At 63.7% G+C, this 17,070-nt stretch overlaps 2 protein-coding genes and 1 pseudogene across 4 annotated transcripts; 1 reads left to right on the forward strand and 2 right to left on the reverse strand.

Annotated features, from left to right (window-relative positions):
- The first annotated feature begins 1,426 nt into the window (after positions 1 to 1,426).
- On the forward strand, positions 1,427 to 10,662 carry MGAT4B (alpha-1,3-mannosyl-glycoprotein 4-beta-N-acetylglucosaminyltransferase B). Of its 3 annotated transcripts, none has more exons than XM_021676311.2 (15): positions 1,427 to 1,734; positions 6,309 to 6,494; positions 6,584 to 6,724; positions 6,814 to 6,947; positions 7,345 to 7,391; positions 7,689 to 7,802; positions 8,020 to 8,095; positions 8,189 to 8,303; positions 8,638 to 8,768; positions 8,965 to 9,072; positions 9,154 to 9,347; positions 9,684 to 9,762; positions 9,842 to 9,929; positions 9,999 to 10,111; positions 10,205 to 10,662. In XM_021676311.2, the coding sequence occupies exons 1-15, from the start codon at positions 1,638 to 1,640 to the stop codon at positions 10,226 to 10,228; spliced, it is 1,647 nt and encodes a 548-aa protein (XP_021531986.1). In that variant the 5' UTR covers positions 1,427 to 1,637; the 3' UTR covers positions 10,229 to 10,662. The 3 variants fall into 3 exon arrangements, with proteins under 3 accessions (XP_021531986.1, XP_021531988.1, XP_021531987.1); XM_021676313.2 differs by having other exon boundaries at positions 1,603 to 1,734; positions 8,965 to 9,027; positions 10,205 to 10,366; XM_021676312.2 differs by having other exon boundaries at positions 1,603 to 1,734; positions 9,699 to 9,762; positions 10,205 to 10,365.
- Positions 10,663 to 11,619: 957 nt separating this feature from the next.
- On the reverse strand, positions 11,620 to 14,404 carry LTC4S (leukotriene C4 synthase). The gene is made up of 5 exons (XM_012451567.2): positions 14,116 to 14,404; positions 12,565 to 12,664; positions 12,392 to 12,462; positions 12,225 to 12,306; positions 11,620 to 11,995 (listed from the first exon to the last, which is right to left on the reverse strand). Exons 1-5 carry the CDS (start codon positions 14,171 to 14,173, stop codon positions 11,854 to 11,856), a joined length of 453 nt encoding a protein of 150 aa, XP_012306990.1. The 5' UTR covers positions 14,174 to 14,404; the 3' UTR covers positions 11,620 to 11,853.
- Positions 14,405 to 14,789: 385 nt separating this feature from the next.
- Positions 14,790 to 16,745, reverse strand: LOC105716761 (uncharacterized; annotated as a pseudogene).
- Between the last annotated feature and the right edge of the window lie 325 nt (positions 16,746 to 17,070).

The raw sequence follows: 17,070 nt of genomic DNA on the forward strand, positions 1-17,070 counted from the left end.
TTAACACAGGGCCCCAGCATCCAGCCCACCTCAGCCTCTGGCCGGGCCACACCTCCTGGCATCAAGCTCTCTCGAGCACTGTCCAGACCCTCGAAGCTCCTGCTTCTACCCAGCGCCAGGTGTGGGCCCAGGCTGGACTAGGAAGACAAAGCCGATTCACTCCCAGTCCAGCCCCTTCAGGCCTCCCAGCGGCGGGAGGGGCAGAGAGGTCCCTGCAGCCTCCACAGGGAACCGCGCCCACAGGACTGCCCAAAGCCTGCCTAGAGGCAGCGCTGGACCAATCCCTTTAGAATTTGTGCCCTTTCTGGTTCCACAGAGGATTGGGGAGGGCCTGCAATTAGAACGCGAATGGGCCGGGCCTAGAGGCTCCCGCCTATAATCCCAGCACTTTGGGAGGCCTAGGCAGGGGGATCACCTGAGGTTAGGAGTTCAAGACCAGCCTGGCCTGCGGTAAAACCCCATCTCTACCAAAAATACAAAAATTATCCGAGTCACCGCAACAACAACAAAACAAACAAAAATCAGCTGGAGGTGGTGGCGTGCGCCTGTAATCCCAGCTACTCCGGAGGCCGAGGCAGGAGAATCGCTTGAACCTGGGAGGCGGAGGTTGCAGTGAGCCGAGATCGCGCCACTTCACTCCGACAGAGCGAGACTCGGTTTCAAAAAAAAAAGAAAGAAAAACAAAAAAACGCGAATGAAGGCGTGGGCGCCCATCAATAGCAGGCTGGGTGGGGCGAGGCGGCCGCCGCACCACACGCGGCAGGGCCCGTTGCTCCCGTTAGCGGCGCGCGAGCGCGCCCCGGCCTCGGGAAGCCGGCGCGGTTCTGGGCTGGTCACTGCTCTGCACCCACGAGCACTGGCCCTGACACCCCCTAGAAGGGCCCATTGTTCCCGCCTCCCCGGCCCCGGCGCGCCTCCGTCCCGCGGCCCAGAGGAAGCTCCTGAGCTGGGAAGCGCCCTGGGCGGCGGCGAAGGCAACGGCCGCTCCCGGCTCCAACATTCCAGTGCCCCGCGCTGCCCAGAGCCCCTCACGCCCGGGAAAGAGCCTGAGAACGTGCGAATGGGGTCGTGGTCTGGGCGCAGGGGACCTGCGGCGGGCCGCGGCTTCGCTGCGGTCGACCAGTACTCGCACTCCGGCCTCACCTGAGGTCGACTCGCACGAGCCCACGTAGAGCCACGGGAGCCCGCCGGGATCCCAGGCGCCGTCCCCCCCCACCCCGCCCCCTCGCGGCGCAGGCAGCGGCGGTTGCTGCGGTCCCTTTAAATCCGGGCCGCCCCGCCCTGCGCCGTCGACTCTGCGGCGGCCCCAGATCCAGGCCTCAGATCCAGGCCGGGCCGCGGCTCTCGCCGCCCAGCCCAACCCAGCCCAGCCCGGCCCGGCCCGGCCCGGCCCAGCCGCGGAGGCGAGGTCGCCAGTGTCCCGCGCCCCTGCGGAGCGGCCGGCGCTCTGCCCAGTCCGGTCACCATCCCGGCCTAACCGCGTCCCCGCCCGGCCCCGGGTCCCCCGCCCCTCCCTGCCCCGGGGCCGGGGCCCCCGCCGCTGCCGCCGCCGCCTCCTCCCAGCCCCTGCGCCCCGGCCCCGGTTCCCCGGGCCATGCGGCCTCGGCCCCGCGGGCGCCCGCCGCGCACCAGAGGAGATGAGGCTCCGCAATGGCACCTTCCTGACGCTGCTGCTCTTCTGCCTGTGCGCCTTCCTCTCGCTGTCCTGGTACGCGGCGCTCAGCGGCCAGAAAGGTGAGCGCGCCCCCTGCCCGGCCTGCCTGGCCCGCACCTGGCGCACCTGGGCGTCGGCGGCGGGAGCGGGCCCGGCTGTGGCCACGGGAGGCGGCCGGAAGCCGACGCAGGCGCCCCTTCCCCGCCCGAGCGGCGCGGAGGACGCCCCTCCCACCCTCCCCCACTTGTTTGCTGCTGGAGCCGCGGCGTTCTCAGGCCCGGGCTGCGCCCGCCCGCCCAGCGCCAGCCTTGCCCGTGAGTGCTCCGGACTAGCCTCCGCTGGCGCGGCTGTCCCGACGCTGGACTGGTGGCTCCCACCCGCAAGCTAGGGACCCGTGGGACTCCCAGAGAGGGTCAAAGACGCAAGGTCACATAGGTGACTGTGACCGGGGGTCCTGGGACGCCAGCCACAGCCACCTGGGCAGGAGCTGGGGTGGCGTAAGGGACACAGGCGCGAGGGCACCCGCAACCCGCCTCCCGCTGCTCTGCGCCGGCCTGGGCGACCCCGGCGGGACACAGGGCCCCGGGACTCCCCTGGGCGCCCGGAAAGCCTCGGCAGCGTCCGGCCTATGGCAGGGCGGGAGGGAGGGAGGTGTCCCGAGCCAGCCCGGCCCCAGCGGCCCTGCGCTCCTGTGCGGCCCCCGCCCGCTCCCCGCGCTTCCCTGGCTGGCCCCCTTCCTCCGCGTCTGCCTAGCGCCCTTGCAGGCGGAGGTTGCGGACCGATCCCCACCCTGTCCGAGTCTTGGCGGTGGTGGGGCCGAGTGAGGCTTGAGCCATCGGAGGCGCTGCTCCCTCGGTCCGGAGGTGCCGGGAAAGCGGCGTCCTGCCCGGAAGTCTAAACGGGCTGAAGCCAGCTGCCCTCGGCCTCCGCGCCACCTGCTTCCCTGTTCCCCTGTCCCGGAGCGCCACCCCGGAGAGCCTGGGGAGGAGGGCGGGATGGGGGGACCTGCAGCTTTCCGGACCCTCCCAGCCCCAGCTACCCCCGCCGAGCTCTGCCGGCGCGCCCCCATGCCGCACTGGTTCTGTCAGGGCAGCGGCCTGGGCTGGCGCTGGGGCTCCAGGACCTGAAAGGCATCACCCAGGGACTCTGCAGGGAGCCTGCCTGGCACAGGGGAGGGATGGCTGGGGCAGAGGTCCCGGTGGTGCGGTATATTATCAAGGGAGGACATGGCTAGGGCAGAGTTCTCTGTAGGTAGGGTGTGTCACCTGGGGAAGGACCTTCTGGGCCCTTGGCAGGGTGGCCATAAAAGCAGCCTGGCAGGAAGGCCTAGGTGGGGCTTATCTGAAGTGCTGGGGCACACTCTTCAAGTTGTGGGGAGAGCCATGAGCCCTAGCCCCTTGTCTTCAGCCAGTGTGTGCCTCCCACAGCAGCTGCATGCCCCCCCACCCACACCGTTGGTGTCAGGAGCCGCCTCTGCAAGCCTGGCTCACCACAGGGACCCAGTCTCTAGGATAGCAGAGTGAGGGGGAGGCACTGGCTCCATGGGACCCACTGTACCTGGGGGGCATCTGGGAGGCTGGCTCTGAGGGCCTGGGGAGCAGGAGAGCATCCCAGCCAAAGAAGGGGAGCATTTAGATGCAAGGGGCCCGGCCCCTGGGGGATGGAAGCCTAAGAATCCTATGAGGCATGGGTAGGGGGGTGACCTTGGCCTGCCTTGTCGAGGCTGTCACTTGTTTCTGTGGTGACCCAGTAGGACCAGGTCTTTGGAGGCCGCAAGAAAAGCTAGAAATCCAGGCTATTATGTGAACCCATCTCATTGTCACATGTAGACAATCTGTCTTAAGCCCCTGGTGAAGCCAGACTTAGCTGGTCTGAGGCCATATTGGAACCTGGCCTCTAGTTTGCAGCCAGCGGGGGTCCAGGAACTTGAGAGAAGGACTCAGGAAGTGGAATCTGCAGGGAAGGAAGGAGGTGGGCCGGAAACCAGAGAGGAAGGACAGTAGGTGAGGGTGGCATCCTGGAAGCAGTGGTGGGGCTCAGTGGGGCTTTCCAGGGTCAAGCCCAGGAAAGTCTATTAGACCAAGGCAAGATGGACCCTGGAGAAGCGTTTGGGCCCAATTTCATATCTAGCCAGTGAAGCAGCTCTGCCAGCACTCAAACTGTGGCTCTTGGCCAAGCACCTGCTGAGGATCTGCCCAAGGAGGCAGACCCTTAGGGGTGACTCAGAGTCTCAGCCACACAGCACTCCCAACCTCCAGGCTGTCCCCCTCTCCAGGCCTGGACCTGAGCAACCATGGACACCCTCCTTGACTCCCAAGGAGGTTGCAAGGTCTGGAGAGGAGGCAGACACCTGCCACCCCCATGAATGGTGACAGCAGACCATTAACGGGCCTGACATCTGCCTATGCCCCTCTGAGCCGGTTCCTTTTACCTAAGTATGGGACACAAAGGTCGTGCCCCACTCGGGCTCTTTAATCTTTCCCCAACCAAGAGGGAAGCAGGGGAAGCTATGGTTTGCTGGCCGCAGGGTGTCCTAATGACTTGCCTCCAGGGGAGAGTGACACAGCCTCCAGGCCTCATTGCTGCTGCTCTTAACATTGTGGCCCGCTGTTCCAGCCCTTCTGGGGCCAGCCCCTTCACACCTTCCTACTCTCTGGGGCAGAAAGGTTATGGCAGGGGCTCCCAGGCTGGCCCCTCTCACCTGAGCTGCCTCTCCAGCCCCTGAATGTTATAAGGTGCCAGCATGGCTTGGCAGAGCCCTGGTATGGGGCCTGGCCATGGAGAGGCAGTCACAGAGTTGGACCCACAGAGAAGCTGGGGATGAGGGCAAGGCGGGAGAGGCTGCCCAGGGCCAGGGCCTGCAGTACGCAGAGAAATGACAGAAGGGTTGGTGTAGGTGGGAGCTCGTGGGGCCCTTCACCTCCTGGTAAACAGGACCTGGGGAAGAGGGGAGGCCTCTAGGAAGGAAGCCAGGGTAAGGAGTAGGCTGTTGCCAGGGTGATTCAGGCAGCATCACCCACCACTGCCCACCTAGCCTGTCCACCTGGGGCACTCATGTGGAACAGAGAAGGCCAGAGTGGGGGGTAGGGGTGGAGGTGGGTGGTGGCTGTAGGTAGGCGAGCGGGGACTGGCATCTAGGCAGGAGGGAGGCACACCTGCAGGTACAGGTGGCTCTGAACCCTCTCCTGATGGTTCTGTGGGCCTCAGCACCTCCAGTCCCATCCCTCTGGGCGACCGCTGCCTATGCCACGGTGCTGCCCAGCAAAGGATGAGTGTTGGGGGTAGCCGGGTCTGCATTCAAGGGGTCAGGTTTCCAGGGTAGCTCAACATGGAGCCTGGCAGATCTGGTAACTGGACTCCCCCTTCCCTACTGCCACGGGCTGTCCAGAGGCTCCACTTGGCCTCAGCCTTTAGCCCCAGAGAGACAGGGTGTCGGAGGGTGGGGGCTAGTTTCTTGGATAAGAGATGCCTCAGGGAATATCTACCTGGCTCCCGGCTCCTTAAACCTTTCCCTCCTGCCCAGGTCCACCGCTTCCTTTTCCCTGGTCACTTGGCACTTAGACCTTTGCTTCTGCTTCACAAAGGGGTGTGCCCTGAGGCGACTGAACTTTGCCTGATCATGACCTTGATCATGCACAGGGCTGCTGGTGGGGTGAAGCCATCCCAGGGAACTCTGGGGTCTGTGAACCCACCAGGGATCAAGGAATGGAAGAGCTGCCTGGGGGTAGGGCGAATTCTGTCAGGCTTCTAAAACTTAGAGACTTGGAAATTTAAGGCCTTATAGCCCACATAGGTTTGCAGAGGCTCGCCTGGCAGAGGCCTTGAGCATACCGCTGCATAGACTATGGGCACTGAGCCACCAGGAGGTTGTTGATCTCATGCTTGCTCACTGGTCCCTGCCAGAACAGTGGAGCCAGGGCCTAGCCACCTACGGCCCTCATGCCTGGGCCCAGCTGGAGGTTCTGACATGGGTCCTCCTGGGGTGGCATGCGGACCCTTCAAGGTGGCCCAGTTGCAGCACAGGTCTCCAGAGACACAGGCACCGGGGCATTCAAAGCTAGTCCCCTCGCTGCTGTTGACTGTCCTTGAGCAGCCCCGGAGCTGGTTTCTCAACCTCATTTGCTCATCCGAGGTGAGGTGGGCTCCTGGAACTGCAGCAGCCACCCACTGTGTCCATTGTGAGGCTAAGAATCCAGTATAGGGTTAGCAACCAGCGACCACCACGAGGACAGTGAATAACGAGCACCAGGACCTTGGGTATCCCACGCCCTGGAAGGAGCATGTGCTGCAAAAAGCAGGAGTGGGCACTGGAGGCCAATGGACAGAGAGGAATCAGTCTCAGGCTGTTCAGCCCTTGCTTAGGATTCCCTGCCTATGTCTGCAAAGTGTCCTCCCACTTCAGATGCTTCTTTTGGGGATAGGAAAGTAAGGGAGAGTACTAGAAGAGGACTAATTCCCCCGGTTTTCTCACCACAAACATGACTTTAGAGTGACTTTAGAGTGACCACAGCTAGCTCACATGTGGCAGGCACAGGAATAGATGTAAATGAGCCGTTACACAGATGGGCATCCAGATGTGTGCCCTGGCACACCCAAGGGGCCTGTAGAGCAGCTCTAGACTGCCCCCTTGTGATGGCTTGCATATGACCTGCAGGCGACGTCGTGGACGTTTACCAGCGGGAGTTTCTGGCACTGCGGGATCGGTTGCACGCGGCTGAGCAGGAGAGCCTCAAGCGCTCCAAGGAGCTCAACCTGGTGCTGGATGAGATCAAGAGGGCCGTTTCGGAGAGGCAGGCGCTGCGAGAGGGAGAGGGCAATCGCACCTGGGGCCACCTAACAGGTGCGGTCTGGGACAGGAAGGGGAAAGGGTGGGGGCGGGGTGGTTGTAGGCTGCCTGGTCTCAGTCCCTATCCTTTCTGACCCACCCAGAGGACCCCCGATTGAAGCCGTGGAACGGCTCGCACCGGCAGGTGCTACACCTGCCCACTGTCTTCCACCACCTACCACACCTGCTGGCCAAGGAGAGCAGTCTGCAGCCCGCTGTGCGCGTGGGCCAGGGCCGCACTGGAGGTAGGGGCGTGGGCGGGAAGGACAGCGGGGTGGGGGGGCGAGGTGTCCCCCCAGTGCCCTTTCCAGCATCACACCTCTGTCCCCCGTAGTGTCGGTGGTGATGGGCATCCCAAGCGTGCGGCGCGAGGTGCACTCGTACCTGACTGACACTCTGCACTCGCTCATCTCCGAGCTGAGCCCACAGGAGAAGGAGGACTCAGTCATTGTGGTGCTGATTGCTGAGGTGAGTGAGCCTGGTTGCAGGGTTGTGGGACATTCAGAGGAGCCCCTGTGGTGCAGGAGAAATGACAGCAGGAGCCATTCCAGAGGAGAAAGCTGTCGGAAGTTCAGTTGCTAGTTTCATTGGCCAATGTTCCAAGATAGAAAGTTTAAAAGAAAGGGCTTTCTGGTGCTCTCCCACCCCCAGGCCTGTTACCCAGCTCTCCCCGCCAGTGGCCCTGAGTGTCCCAAAGGGAAAGGGCTGTCTCTGGGGGCCCCCTTCTTCCGCCCTCAGCACAGCAGGCTTGCTCCCTCCATGTGAGTGGGGGGATACCTGAAGCCTGCGCCCTTTCTCCAAGCCCTTCGTCCAGGCCTATTGGGGCGGCAGCAGGGCTAAGGGAGGGCGCTTGGTCTCCCCACAGACTGACCCACAGTACACTTCGGCAGTGACAGAGAATATCAAGGCCTTGTGAGTACCGGCAGCCCCAGAGAGCTAGTGGCGGGAGGGCTCTTTGAGGGGTGTTGTTCTGGCAGGTTCCTGCTTCCCCAGAAGATAGTGCCTTCCCTATCTTGTGGGGAGGCAAGGACCTGGTCGGGGAGAGGGTGGGTGTGCAGAAGTGGCCCAGCCCTCTGGAGCCCCGCTGCCTCAGTTGGCTGGGTGGGGGGCTGGCACTGGGTGAGTCTCAAGAACGGGCCAGGGTCTGATGGACTCAGCCCCCCTCGGCCTCTGGAGGCTGCATACGGACTGGGCCTTCCCATGCCCCAGGTTCCCCACCGAGATCCATTCCGGGCTCCTGGAGATCATCTCACCCTCTCCCCACTTCTACCCTGACTTCTCCCGCCTCCGAGAGTCCTTTGGGGACCCCAAGGAGAGAGTCAGGTACTGGCACTCCCCCATACCCCCAGCAACCTGCCCACCTGTGCTGAGAACCCATCTACTGGTGTCTGATCCAGGGCATCGCCCTGCAGTGCCCTGAATTCTCCCTGGGATGACCCGTGCATGGGGTGGGGGGAGGCTGCCCACCCAGTGGCTTCTCTGCGGAGCCACACTGGAGGTGGAGGGGTCTCAGCTCCTGAGGCCCTGCCCCGGCCCACAGGTGGAGGACCAAACAGAACCTCGATTACTGCTTCCTCATGATGTATGCGCAGTCCAAAGGCATCTACTACGTGCAGGTCAGCCCCACCCCTGCGCTGCCCTCCCCTGCTCTGGGTCTGGTCCATCTGGTACGCCTCCTGAGTCACAGCCCCTCTCTGCTCACCCTGCAGCTGGAGGACGACATTGTGGCCAAGCCCAACTACCTGAGCACCATGAAGAACTTCGCGCTGCAGCAGCCTTCAGAGGACTGGATGATCCTGGAGTTCTCCCAGCTGGGCTTCATTGGTGTGCCCCCTCCCCTAACCTGACTGTGCCTTTCTGTCCCACCTGCCGCTGCCGTCCTCTCTCCCAGTCCCACGCTGTGTCCGCTGTGAGCCTCTGCCCAGATTGGGCCCTGCCTGGTGTGTGTGCGCCGCAGCCCCACCTGGCCTGTTCCCATTGCCTATTCACTGGGCATGTCTGGCGTCACCACCTGTCTGTCTCCTTGTGCCCACACCTGCCTGAAGCCTGCCCCTGGGTTTGCTGTGGGACTCTCCGGGGTGAGGGGGTAACAGCCCTGCAGGGAGTAAGAGGAAGTCCAGTGGAGCAGCACTGCCCACTCAGGTCCCCTCCCCACCAGGGAAGATGTTCAAGTCGCTGGACCTGAGCCTGATTGTAGAGTTCATCCTCATGTTCTACCGGGACAAGCCCATCGACTGGCTCCTGGACCATATTCTGTGGGTGAAAGTCTGCAACCCCGAGAAGGATGCGGTGAGCAAGGGGTGGAGGGACTGGCAGGGGCAAGGCCAATGGGCAGGCAGCCTCCAGCACAGACTGTGTCCCTGTCCTATCTGATCACCTAGAGAGGGCACTGTCAGCTGTGGGAGGGCCTTGGTATCCCCCAGGAGAGGCCATGTCGGGTAAGGAGGGCTAAGCCGAGCCCCGGGGTGTCTCCCACCCTCCACAGAAGCACTGTGACCGGCAGAAGGCCAACCTGCGGATCCGCTTCAAGCCGTCCCTCTTTCAGCACGTGGGTACCCACTCCTCACTGGCTGGCAAGATCCAGAAACTGAAGGTGGGCTGCGCTGTGTGCTCCCCCTAGGCCAGGGTTCGGGTCGGGGCCCACGCCATCACTGCTGTCCCTCCACTGCTGCAGGACAAGGACTTTGGAAAGCACGCACTGCGGAAGGAACATGTGAACCCACCAGCAGAGGTGAGCACAAGCCTAAAGACATACCAGCACTTCACCCTGGAGAAAGCCTACCTGCGCGAGGACTTCTTCTGGGCCTTCACCCCCGCCGCAGGGGACTTCATCCGCTTCCGCTTCTTCCAGCCCCTGCGACTGGAGCGGTCAGTGCCAGCACCGTGGGTCTGCAGTGGGGGCGGGGCTGGGTGGCCACCAGGGTTTAGGCTCTACCAGCAAATCACTTATCCTCACATTCTTCAGTTTCCTCATCTGAAAAGCGGGCCTCTTAGCGGTAGCTACCTCGTAAGGACTAAGGCAGTCCCTAGGAGCTCAGGGATGTTTCCTGTCACCATCCTCCCAGAGGAAGGCCCTAGTCACCTCGCACAGCCTGACAGCCACCTGGGAGTCCCCCTGGCGCAGGCCTGGCCTTTTCTGCTGGGCCCTGGGTGCCGTGCTGGAGCGCTGCCCCTGCAGCAGCTCACAGGCCTGCCTGGCTGCAGGTTTTTCTTCCGCAGTGGGAACATTGAGCACCCGGAGGACAAGCTCTTCAACACGTCTGTGGAGGTGCTGCCCTTTGACGTAAGTGTGGTAGGGTATGGTGTGCACTGAGGCCAGGCCTCCCGAGGCCACCTGCTTCAGCCCTTGATTCTGCCCCCAGAACCCTCAGTCGGACAAGGAGGCCCTGCAGGAGGGCCGCGCCGCCACCCTCCGGTACCCTCGGAGCCCCGATGGCTACCTCCAGATTGGTGAGTAGGGGCTGGGGGAGAGCATGGGCTGGGGTTCAGGGACACCCTCTCAGCACTGCCCTCCCCCAGGCTCCTTCTACAAGGGAGTGGCAGAGGGAGAGGTGGACCCAGCTTTCGGCCCTCTGGAAGCTCTGCGCCTCTCCATCCAGACGGACTCCCCTGTATGGGTGATTCTGAGTGAGGTGAGGCTGGGCAGGCCCAGGCCAGGCATGGGAAGCAGCGAGGGAGACGGCGGAGCTCAGAGGCCCTGCTGACCCTGGGCCTGACTCTTCCAGATCTTTCTGAAAAAGGCCGACTAAGCCGAGGGCTTCTGAGGGTACCCTGTGGCCAGCCCTGAAGCCCATGTTTCTGGGGATGTCGTCACTGCCGTCCCCGGAGGGTCAGATATGGCCCTGCCCGAAGGGTTCTGCCCGGCGCCAGGCTCGGGCCGGCCTGGGGTCCGCCGCTGGCCCGGAGGCCCCAGGAGCTGGTGCTGTCCCCGCCCGCCGGGCCGCAGAGGAGGCAGGCGGCCCCCACACTGTGCCTGAGGCCTGGAACCGTTTGCACCGACCTGCCCCAGCCAGGTCGTTTTAGAAGAGCTTTTTCTTGGGCGCCCGCTGTCTCTGGCGCGAACACTGGAATGCATATACTACTTTATGTGCTGTGTTTTTTATTCTTGGATACATTTGATTTTTTCATGTAAGTCCACATATACTTCTATAAGAGCGTGACTTGTAATAAAGAGTTAATGAAGTGTGTGCCTCAAATGTGAGCTCCCTGGACATCTCCTCTGCCCCTGTGCTTGGCTTCAGATGTCTGGGCTGTGCTCCAACATGCCAGCTAAGCCTGGCACTGGGCCTCCCCACCCAGCACCAACTGCGACCTCTCCCTGCTAAGCAAAGGAGCCAGCCTGACCTGCAGGCGTGGGGCCCAGCACCTGGCTGTGCAGCTGCAGTGCCGCCTCACCCCCATTTCTAGGATCAGGCTGCAAAGTCAGTAATTCACGAGTGAAACCAGCCCAGAATCCTGGACTACGATGCCGATGCAAGTCTCCCAAATGCCTCCTCCCCCATGTCCAAGGCCTGGGACAAGGCCTTCCCTTAGTGCCTCAAGCTGAAGGCATTTCCCAGTCTCCTTGTTCCCCTATGTGTGTCTCAGCTTGGTCCTCATCCTGGGTCCTCAACAGTCTCTGTGGCACATGTTAGGGTCTCCCGCTCACCTCAGGGCCTTTGCACACACCACTGCCCCTGCTTGGAAAGCTCTCCTTTCTTCTCCTTTTCTCTTGCAGGCTTGGCTAAAAATCACTCCTTTGTCTCGGTGGGCCTCACCTGGGTCCCCAAGGCTTCTGGACATTTCCTTGAGAGCACCTGTCACTCACTATGTTCACATGGTGCCCGCAGCTCTGCGGACCTGGGAGGGCTGCCCTGAACACCTACAATTAACGCAGGGAACCCAGTGCTGACCAAAAGGAAAAGGCCCCTGTCCTCACCTGGGGAGAGACCCACAAGCTCTGGTGTCAGCTGTGAAGGCCAGGGGACGAGGGACTGGGTGGCTGAGCGTCAGGAGAGGGGAGGCCCCTGAGGAGGGGGACCGGTGAGGAGAGCGCTGAGCGCTGAGGTGGTTGGAATGGTCGGCCTTGTGACCCCGAGGCTGAGCAGGGAGTGGGGGTGGGAAGTTAGACCGGACCCAGTCCCGCCCCCAGAGGAGGTCCCGTTCCTTCGCAGTCCCTCCCACGCCGCCTGTAGGAAGAACGTGGGGATGCGCTGGCTTTGGGCTGGGCCACTCCAGGCTTCCCCGCGGTGCGCCGCCCCCGCAAACCCAGAGAACGCAGCCCGTGGCTGGGTCATGAGAACTTTAATGAGAGACTAGGAAGCGGAGGCGAGCGCCCCTCCCCGGGGTAGCTGGAGGCTCCGGCTCTTCTTCCCCGGCTCCGGCGGCCTTGATCTCAGGCCCGCGGCAGCAGCGTCCGGAGCCGTTCGAGGAGCGCGGCGCAGAGCGCCGCCGGGAGGAAGTGGGAGAGCAGGCCGAGCGCAGCCAGCGCCACCAGCAGCCAGAGGGCGCGCGCGCTCGCGTACAGCGGGGCCAGCCTGCGGGCGGCGGTCAGCGGGGCGGTGGCGCGAGGACGCCCCGCCTCTTGACCACCCCAACCCCGGCCCCACGGGGACTTAGGCCGGCCGCCGCCAAGGCCCGCCCACCGAATCCCCAAAGGCGGTGGCCCCCGGCCCGCAGCCCGCCCCCAGCTTGGGCCCCGCTCCCCGGGAGCCCCGCCTACCCGCGATCTTTCCCCGGCCCCGCCTCGCTCCCCCGAGCCCTCACCTGAGCTGCGCGGAGCGCGCGTAGCCCTGGAAGTAGCGGAGGCGCGCGAACAGGTAGATCAGGCCGCACACGGCCGCCGCCCCTGCGAGAGGTGCGCGCGGGCCTGGTGAGCGCGCTGCGCGGGCCCGAGTGACTCCAGCGCGTGCGCCCCTGCCCCACACCCCGACCTTCGTGAAAGAAGATGCCGGCGACCCAAAGCGTGGCGAGGAACAGCGGGAAGTACTCGCTGCAGTTCACCCTGCGGTGGGCGGGTGGGATGAGCGCCCTGGCCAGGCTGGTCCTGCGACCTGAACCCGCCCGGGGCTCGCTCCCCGCCCCGCGCCCTCCCTCCGCGCCTCACTGGGCTCGGTAGACGCGCTCGAACTCGGGTGGGCCGGTGGTGAGCGGCGGCGACACGCGGAAGGCCCTGCGCGCCGAGATCACCTGTAGAGAGAAGTAGGCTGGGGGCGGAGGGGGAGCAGGAGTCAGGTCTGGACATCCGGAGATGCGGAGATGCGGGTGGGAGGGATCCTGCAGTCCGGCCCTGCACTTGGCGGTGTCCTCCCTTCCCTGAGGCGGCACAACTACCCGCTCTCTCCCGAGGTGATCGCCCGTCTGACCCATCCCTGGCCTGCCCTGTGTCCCTGACGTTCAGCGGGAAGGGCAGAGCTGAAGCCTGAGGCGCAGAGAGGCTCTGTCCCAACCTGTGAGTGTATGGGGGAGGATGGGTGACTCCGGCACAGGGACACCTGCTCGCGAGAGAGCCCACTTGAGTCTTTGTTTCTGAATCATTTCACTCGCAAAACACAGGCAAATGCAGCTTTCAGGTCCCTGGCCAGGAAGTGCCTCTGGGGCCTGATTGCAGAACTGGCTGTATCCTCCCAAGGTGCAAGGAAGCACAGTCCCTGTGGCTAACAGTCCCTGGTCACCCACCTACCAGAGCCCACCAGCACGGCCCTCTGACCCTGCCTCAGTCCAGGATCACTAAAACCCGGGTCCCTGTGCTTCCCAACCTCACTTTCTCTATTCCTGCATCCTGATCCCAAGCCTAAATCTGACAGACACCCTCTCTTCTGCTGCCAGGAGGTTGCAGCTGGGACTGTCCTAGCCTAACCTCAGGACCCCAGGACTGGGGTAGGTGCAGAGGACTGGGCTGGCCCTCGGTGGGAGGCCTAGGTTGGTGGATTACCTGAACAGCAGCCCTCCCCTTGGTCAGAAGGCCAGGCCGGATCACACACAGACCAGTGGTGGCTGTGCACTCCCTCCCGAGACCTGCTGTCTGACCATCTCCCCTTGAGCGCTCGCACCTTTGGTGCTGGGCCCTCTGCAGATGGGTGTCACAGGGTGGCCGTCCAGCTCAATGCAGGTACAGCTGGAGGTCAGGCTGGCCTGTCTGTTCAGCCCCTTCAGAGCCCCCTCCCTAGGCTTTGCCTTATCCTAGCCCACACACTGTGGGGCAGTGGTGTCCCTAAGCGGCAAGGATATCTGGCCCAGGAATGTGTCCTCCAGAGCCAGGCTGAGAAACACATCAAGCAGGTTCCTTTTAGGGTGCTGGAGGAAGGAGTCCCACCCCTGCCCTGCTCCACGCGGTCCCAGTATGGAAGTGCCTTTGAAGCAGGGCCAGGGAATGGGAGCCGCTCGCTTGGATGCCCAGAGAGGGGACGGCTGGAAAGAGCAGGGATCAACTTCCCCAAGCCCATGGCTATCCCACTATTTGTCCTGGCGCCCTTCCACCCCCAAGTCCTACAGCTCTCACAGCTGGGTGTCCCTCACATCCCCAAAAGTCCCCACCCTCCTCCAGCTTGGGCCTGGGCTGGAGTCCCCACCTCTGCCCTCCCCCTGGGCCTAGGGGGCAGAGGGCAGGCTGCAGGGATCTGAGGCCCACCCTCTTCCTAGATAAGAGCCAGCCCACCTTGCAGCAGGACTCCCAGGAGGGTGACGGTGGCCAGAAGAGCCACCTCGTCTTTCATGGTGCTGGTGGCTGCAGTGGCACGGGCTGTGTGTAAAGGCGAGCTGGGGAGCGCTTAGCCCCGATTGCTGCTCAGAGGTCGACCCAGAAGAGGAAGAGCAGCCTGGGTATCTCCCCGCCCCGTCTAAGTGGAGGGGGTGCGTGGGGCATGACCGTACCACAGGGAGCCAGGCCAGGCCAGGCCGGCCGGGAGGAAACCAAAGCCTGAGCAGGGGACAGCAGCCAGCTGGGGACCGCCTCACCGCTTCCTGCCCCTTCCTTGCCTAGCCCCATGTGGCGGAGCCCAAGCTGTCCATCTGGGTCGGCTCCAGCTGTGGGTGTGCCCCCTGCTGCCTTGCCCCACTTTCTCCAGGGCCCTGCATGCTCAGCAGGTCCCAGCAGGCCCTGCAGACCCCCATGTCATGCTGGAGCCAGTCCCAGGCTCAGGGCTGACTCCCCCACCCACCTTATCTGTTCCCTGCCCTGAGTCACGCTGTTCCTGGCAACCCCCGCTGCACCCTCCTCTGCAGAAGCCCTTCCCAGCTACCTTTGCCTTTAGAATAGAGTCCAAGTGAACCCCAGCCACAATGGACCCCACCAAGCTTTTTCTCCTTCAGGAAACCTGATGCCTGCCAGCCTCAGTCGGTCGCAGGGGCTCCATGCACAAGGGCCATCCTGCCAGGGAGCCCGTCCAAGGCCTCCTGGCTGGCAAAGAGGGTCGGCCCTTGTGGGCCAATCCTCTCCCAGGCCTCTCCTGTGCTTCTAGTCCCACACAGTCACCTGCCGTGTCTTTCTGCCCTAAAGCCCTCTTGCCTCAGGGTAACAACCCGCCGCTACCTTCCTAAGACCGCAGCCCTCCCCACACTCAGGCTCTGTGGTCTAGAGAGGCTGACTCCTGCCCCTTCCAGGCCTGTGAGATGGACACTGAGCCAAGGCTGACTCAAGATGGTATGGTGAGACACAGTTCTGGAAACTTCCTTAGAACTTTGGGACAGGACTGCTAAGGTGTGGAGATCACTGGTGTGAGCAGGAAAAAAAAAAAAAGAACTTTGGGACAGGAAACTCAGAGTGAGGAGGGGGACTACCGTGGGCCACCCTGAGGAGGACGGAGCCCACTCAGGGTCAGGCTGAGAGAGGCAGCGCCTGAGGACTGTGTGTCCTGGACACCCCAGGTCACCCACCTCACCCCACCTGGAGCACCCCCGGCCACCCTCCTCACCCCGCCTGGAGCCCCCAGCCACCCTCCTCGCCCCACCTGGAGCCCCCCCGGCCACCCTCCTCACCCCGCCTGGAGCCCCCCCGGCCACCCCCTCACCCCACCTGGAGCACCCCCGGCCACCCACCTCACCCCACCTGGAGCACCCCCGGCCACCCTCCTCACCCCACCTGGAGCCCCCAGCCACCCCTCTCACCCCGCCTGGAGCACCCCCGGCCACCCCCCTCACCCCACCTGGAGCACCCCCAGCCACCCTCCTCACCCCGCCTGGAGCCCCCAGCCACCCACCTCGTCCCGCCTGGAGCCCCCGGCCACCCACCTCACCCCACCTGGAGCACCCCCGGCCACCCACCTCACCCCGCCTGGAGCCCCCGGCCACCCACCTCACCCCGCCTGGAGCCCCCAGCCACCCACCTCACCCCACCTGGAGCCCCCGGCCACCCACCTCGCCCCGCCTGGAGCCCCCGGCCACCCACCTCACCCCACCTGGAGCCCCCTCCCAACAAGCTTTCCCAGTTGTGCCTAATGCCACTTCCTCTTTTGACTTGGGCAGGTTTGCGGTGCGTTTTGGGCAGAAGTGGCAAAGCCCAGACTGACCAGAGGCACAGGCAGGAGCTGGGGGAGCCCACATGCAGGCACTGACTATGCTGTGGGTCTGGCCACGTGGCTCTGCCCTTGCACCTGGTCCTTCCTTGCTGCCCCAAGCCCAGCGCCAGCCTGAGGCTCAGAGCCTGCCTGGCTCTCCCAGAATCCCTCCTTCCCTGATCATTGGCCCGCCCCTGGAAATCAGATACTCCCCAGCTAGGGCCTCTGTGAGCTCCAGGGCAGGGGTCAGGGCTCAGGCCAGGCCCCTGCTTTAGACCAAGGTGTGACAGTCTTCTTGGGGCTCGATGGAGGAGTGCCTCCTAGATGCATGGACACAGAGATGCAGTGCCAGGGAGTGATGGTGGCTGCATCCTCTGGCTCTCTCTCCCCACTCAGCCTCCCTGCCTGGAATCTGCCCTGACTGCAGGCCCCCTGCTCTGCCTCGTGGGGCCTCCCTGAAGGGTAGGATGCAGGCCACCACGCAGGGGTTGACATTGGTGCCAGTGGGCTGTGCCCAGTGTGTCCGTGTGCATCATACATTCAGATCTGCGTGCTCCTTGGTGGCCTGTCACACATCCATGTCTGTGCTTGTTGGCGTCCACGTGTCTTTGCATGAGTCCAGGCCCTCCTGTCGGCCGAGCTCTCATTTCCTCCAAGGCCTGAATGTCCTCCCGTCGGAGCTCATCTCAGCCCGCAGCAGGAAGCCAAAGCCTGACATCAGCAGCTTCTGAGGAAGTTCCTGGGCAGATGTGCAGGGCAGGAACCTGGGTCTTGGCCCCGGGAGCCCTCCCCGGGTCTCTTGGTCCCCACCTCCCTCCCTCTGAGCCCACCCAGGCTGTCAGGGCCCTGTCTAGGCTCAAGCCAGCTCAAACTGACAGAAGGGCCAGCCAAGCCCCCACCCTGGCTCAGTCCACCCAGCCGCCATTCTCCCATCTAGCTCTGGAGGCACCGGCATCAGGATGGAAGTGAAAGTTCCTCCCTGAGCCTGCACAGAGCCCTGAGGAGCCTTTGATGCCCACTCACCAGGACCTCTGGGAGGCAGAAAGGCCTGCATAACCACTGCACAGATCATAAATCAGAACTTCCATGCAGGGGACCATAAGCAGTGCACGACTAGG

Source organism: Aotus nancymaae, unplaced genomic scaffold (assembly GCF_030222135.1).
Source record: "Aotus nancymaae isolate 86718 unplaced genomic scaffold, 86718_ANA_hifiasm-v0.15.2.pri h1tg000015l_1, whole genome shotgun sequence".
NCBI lineage: Eukaryota > Metazoa > Chordata > Mammalia > Primates > Aotidae > Aotus > Aotus nancymaae.

Excerpts from the sequence above, each read along its gene's own strand:
- MGAT4B (XM_021676311.2), top strand. The coding sequence starts at position 1,638 with ATGAGGCTCCGCAATGGCACCTTCCTGACGCTGCTGCTCTTCTGCCTG. Across the intron at positions 1,735-6,308 it reads GGCGCTCAGCGGCCAGAAAG|GCGACGTCGTGGACGTTTAC; the intron begins GTGAGCGCGCCC and ends TATGACCTGCAG. Across the intron at positions 9,930-9,998 it reads CGATGGCTACCTCCAGATTG|GCTCCTTCTACAAGGGAGTG; the intron begins GTGAGTAGGGGC and ends GCCCTCCCCCAG.
- LTC4S (XM_012451567.2), bottom strand. The coding sequence starts at position 14,173 with ATGAAAGACGAGGTGGCTCTTCTGGCCACCGTCACCCTCCTGGGAGTC. Across the intron at positions 12,463-12,564 it reads GAGCGCGTCTACCGAGCCCA|GGTGAACTGCAGCGAGTACT; the intron begins GTGAGGCGCGGA and ends CGCCCACCGCAG. Across the intron at positions 12,307-12,391 it reads CGGCATCTTCTTTCACGAAG|GGGCGGCGGCCGTGTGCGGC; the intron begins GTCGGGGTGTGG and ends CACCTCTCGCAG.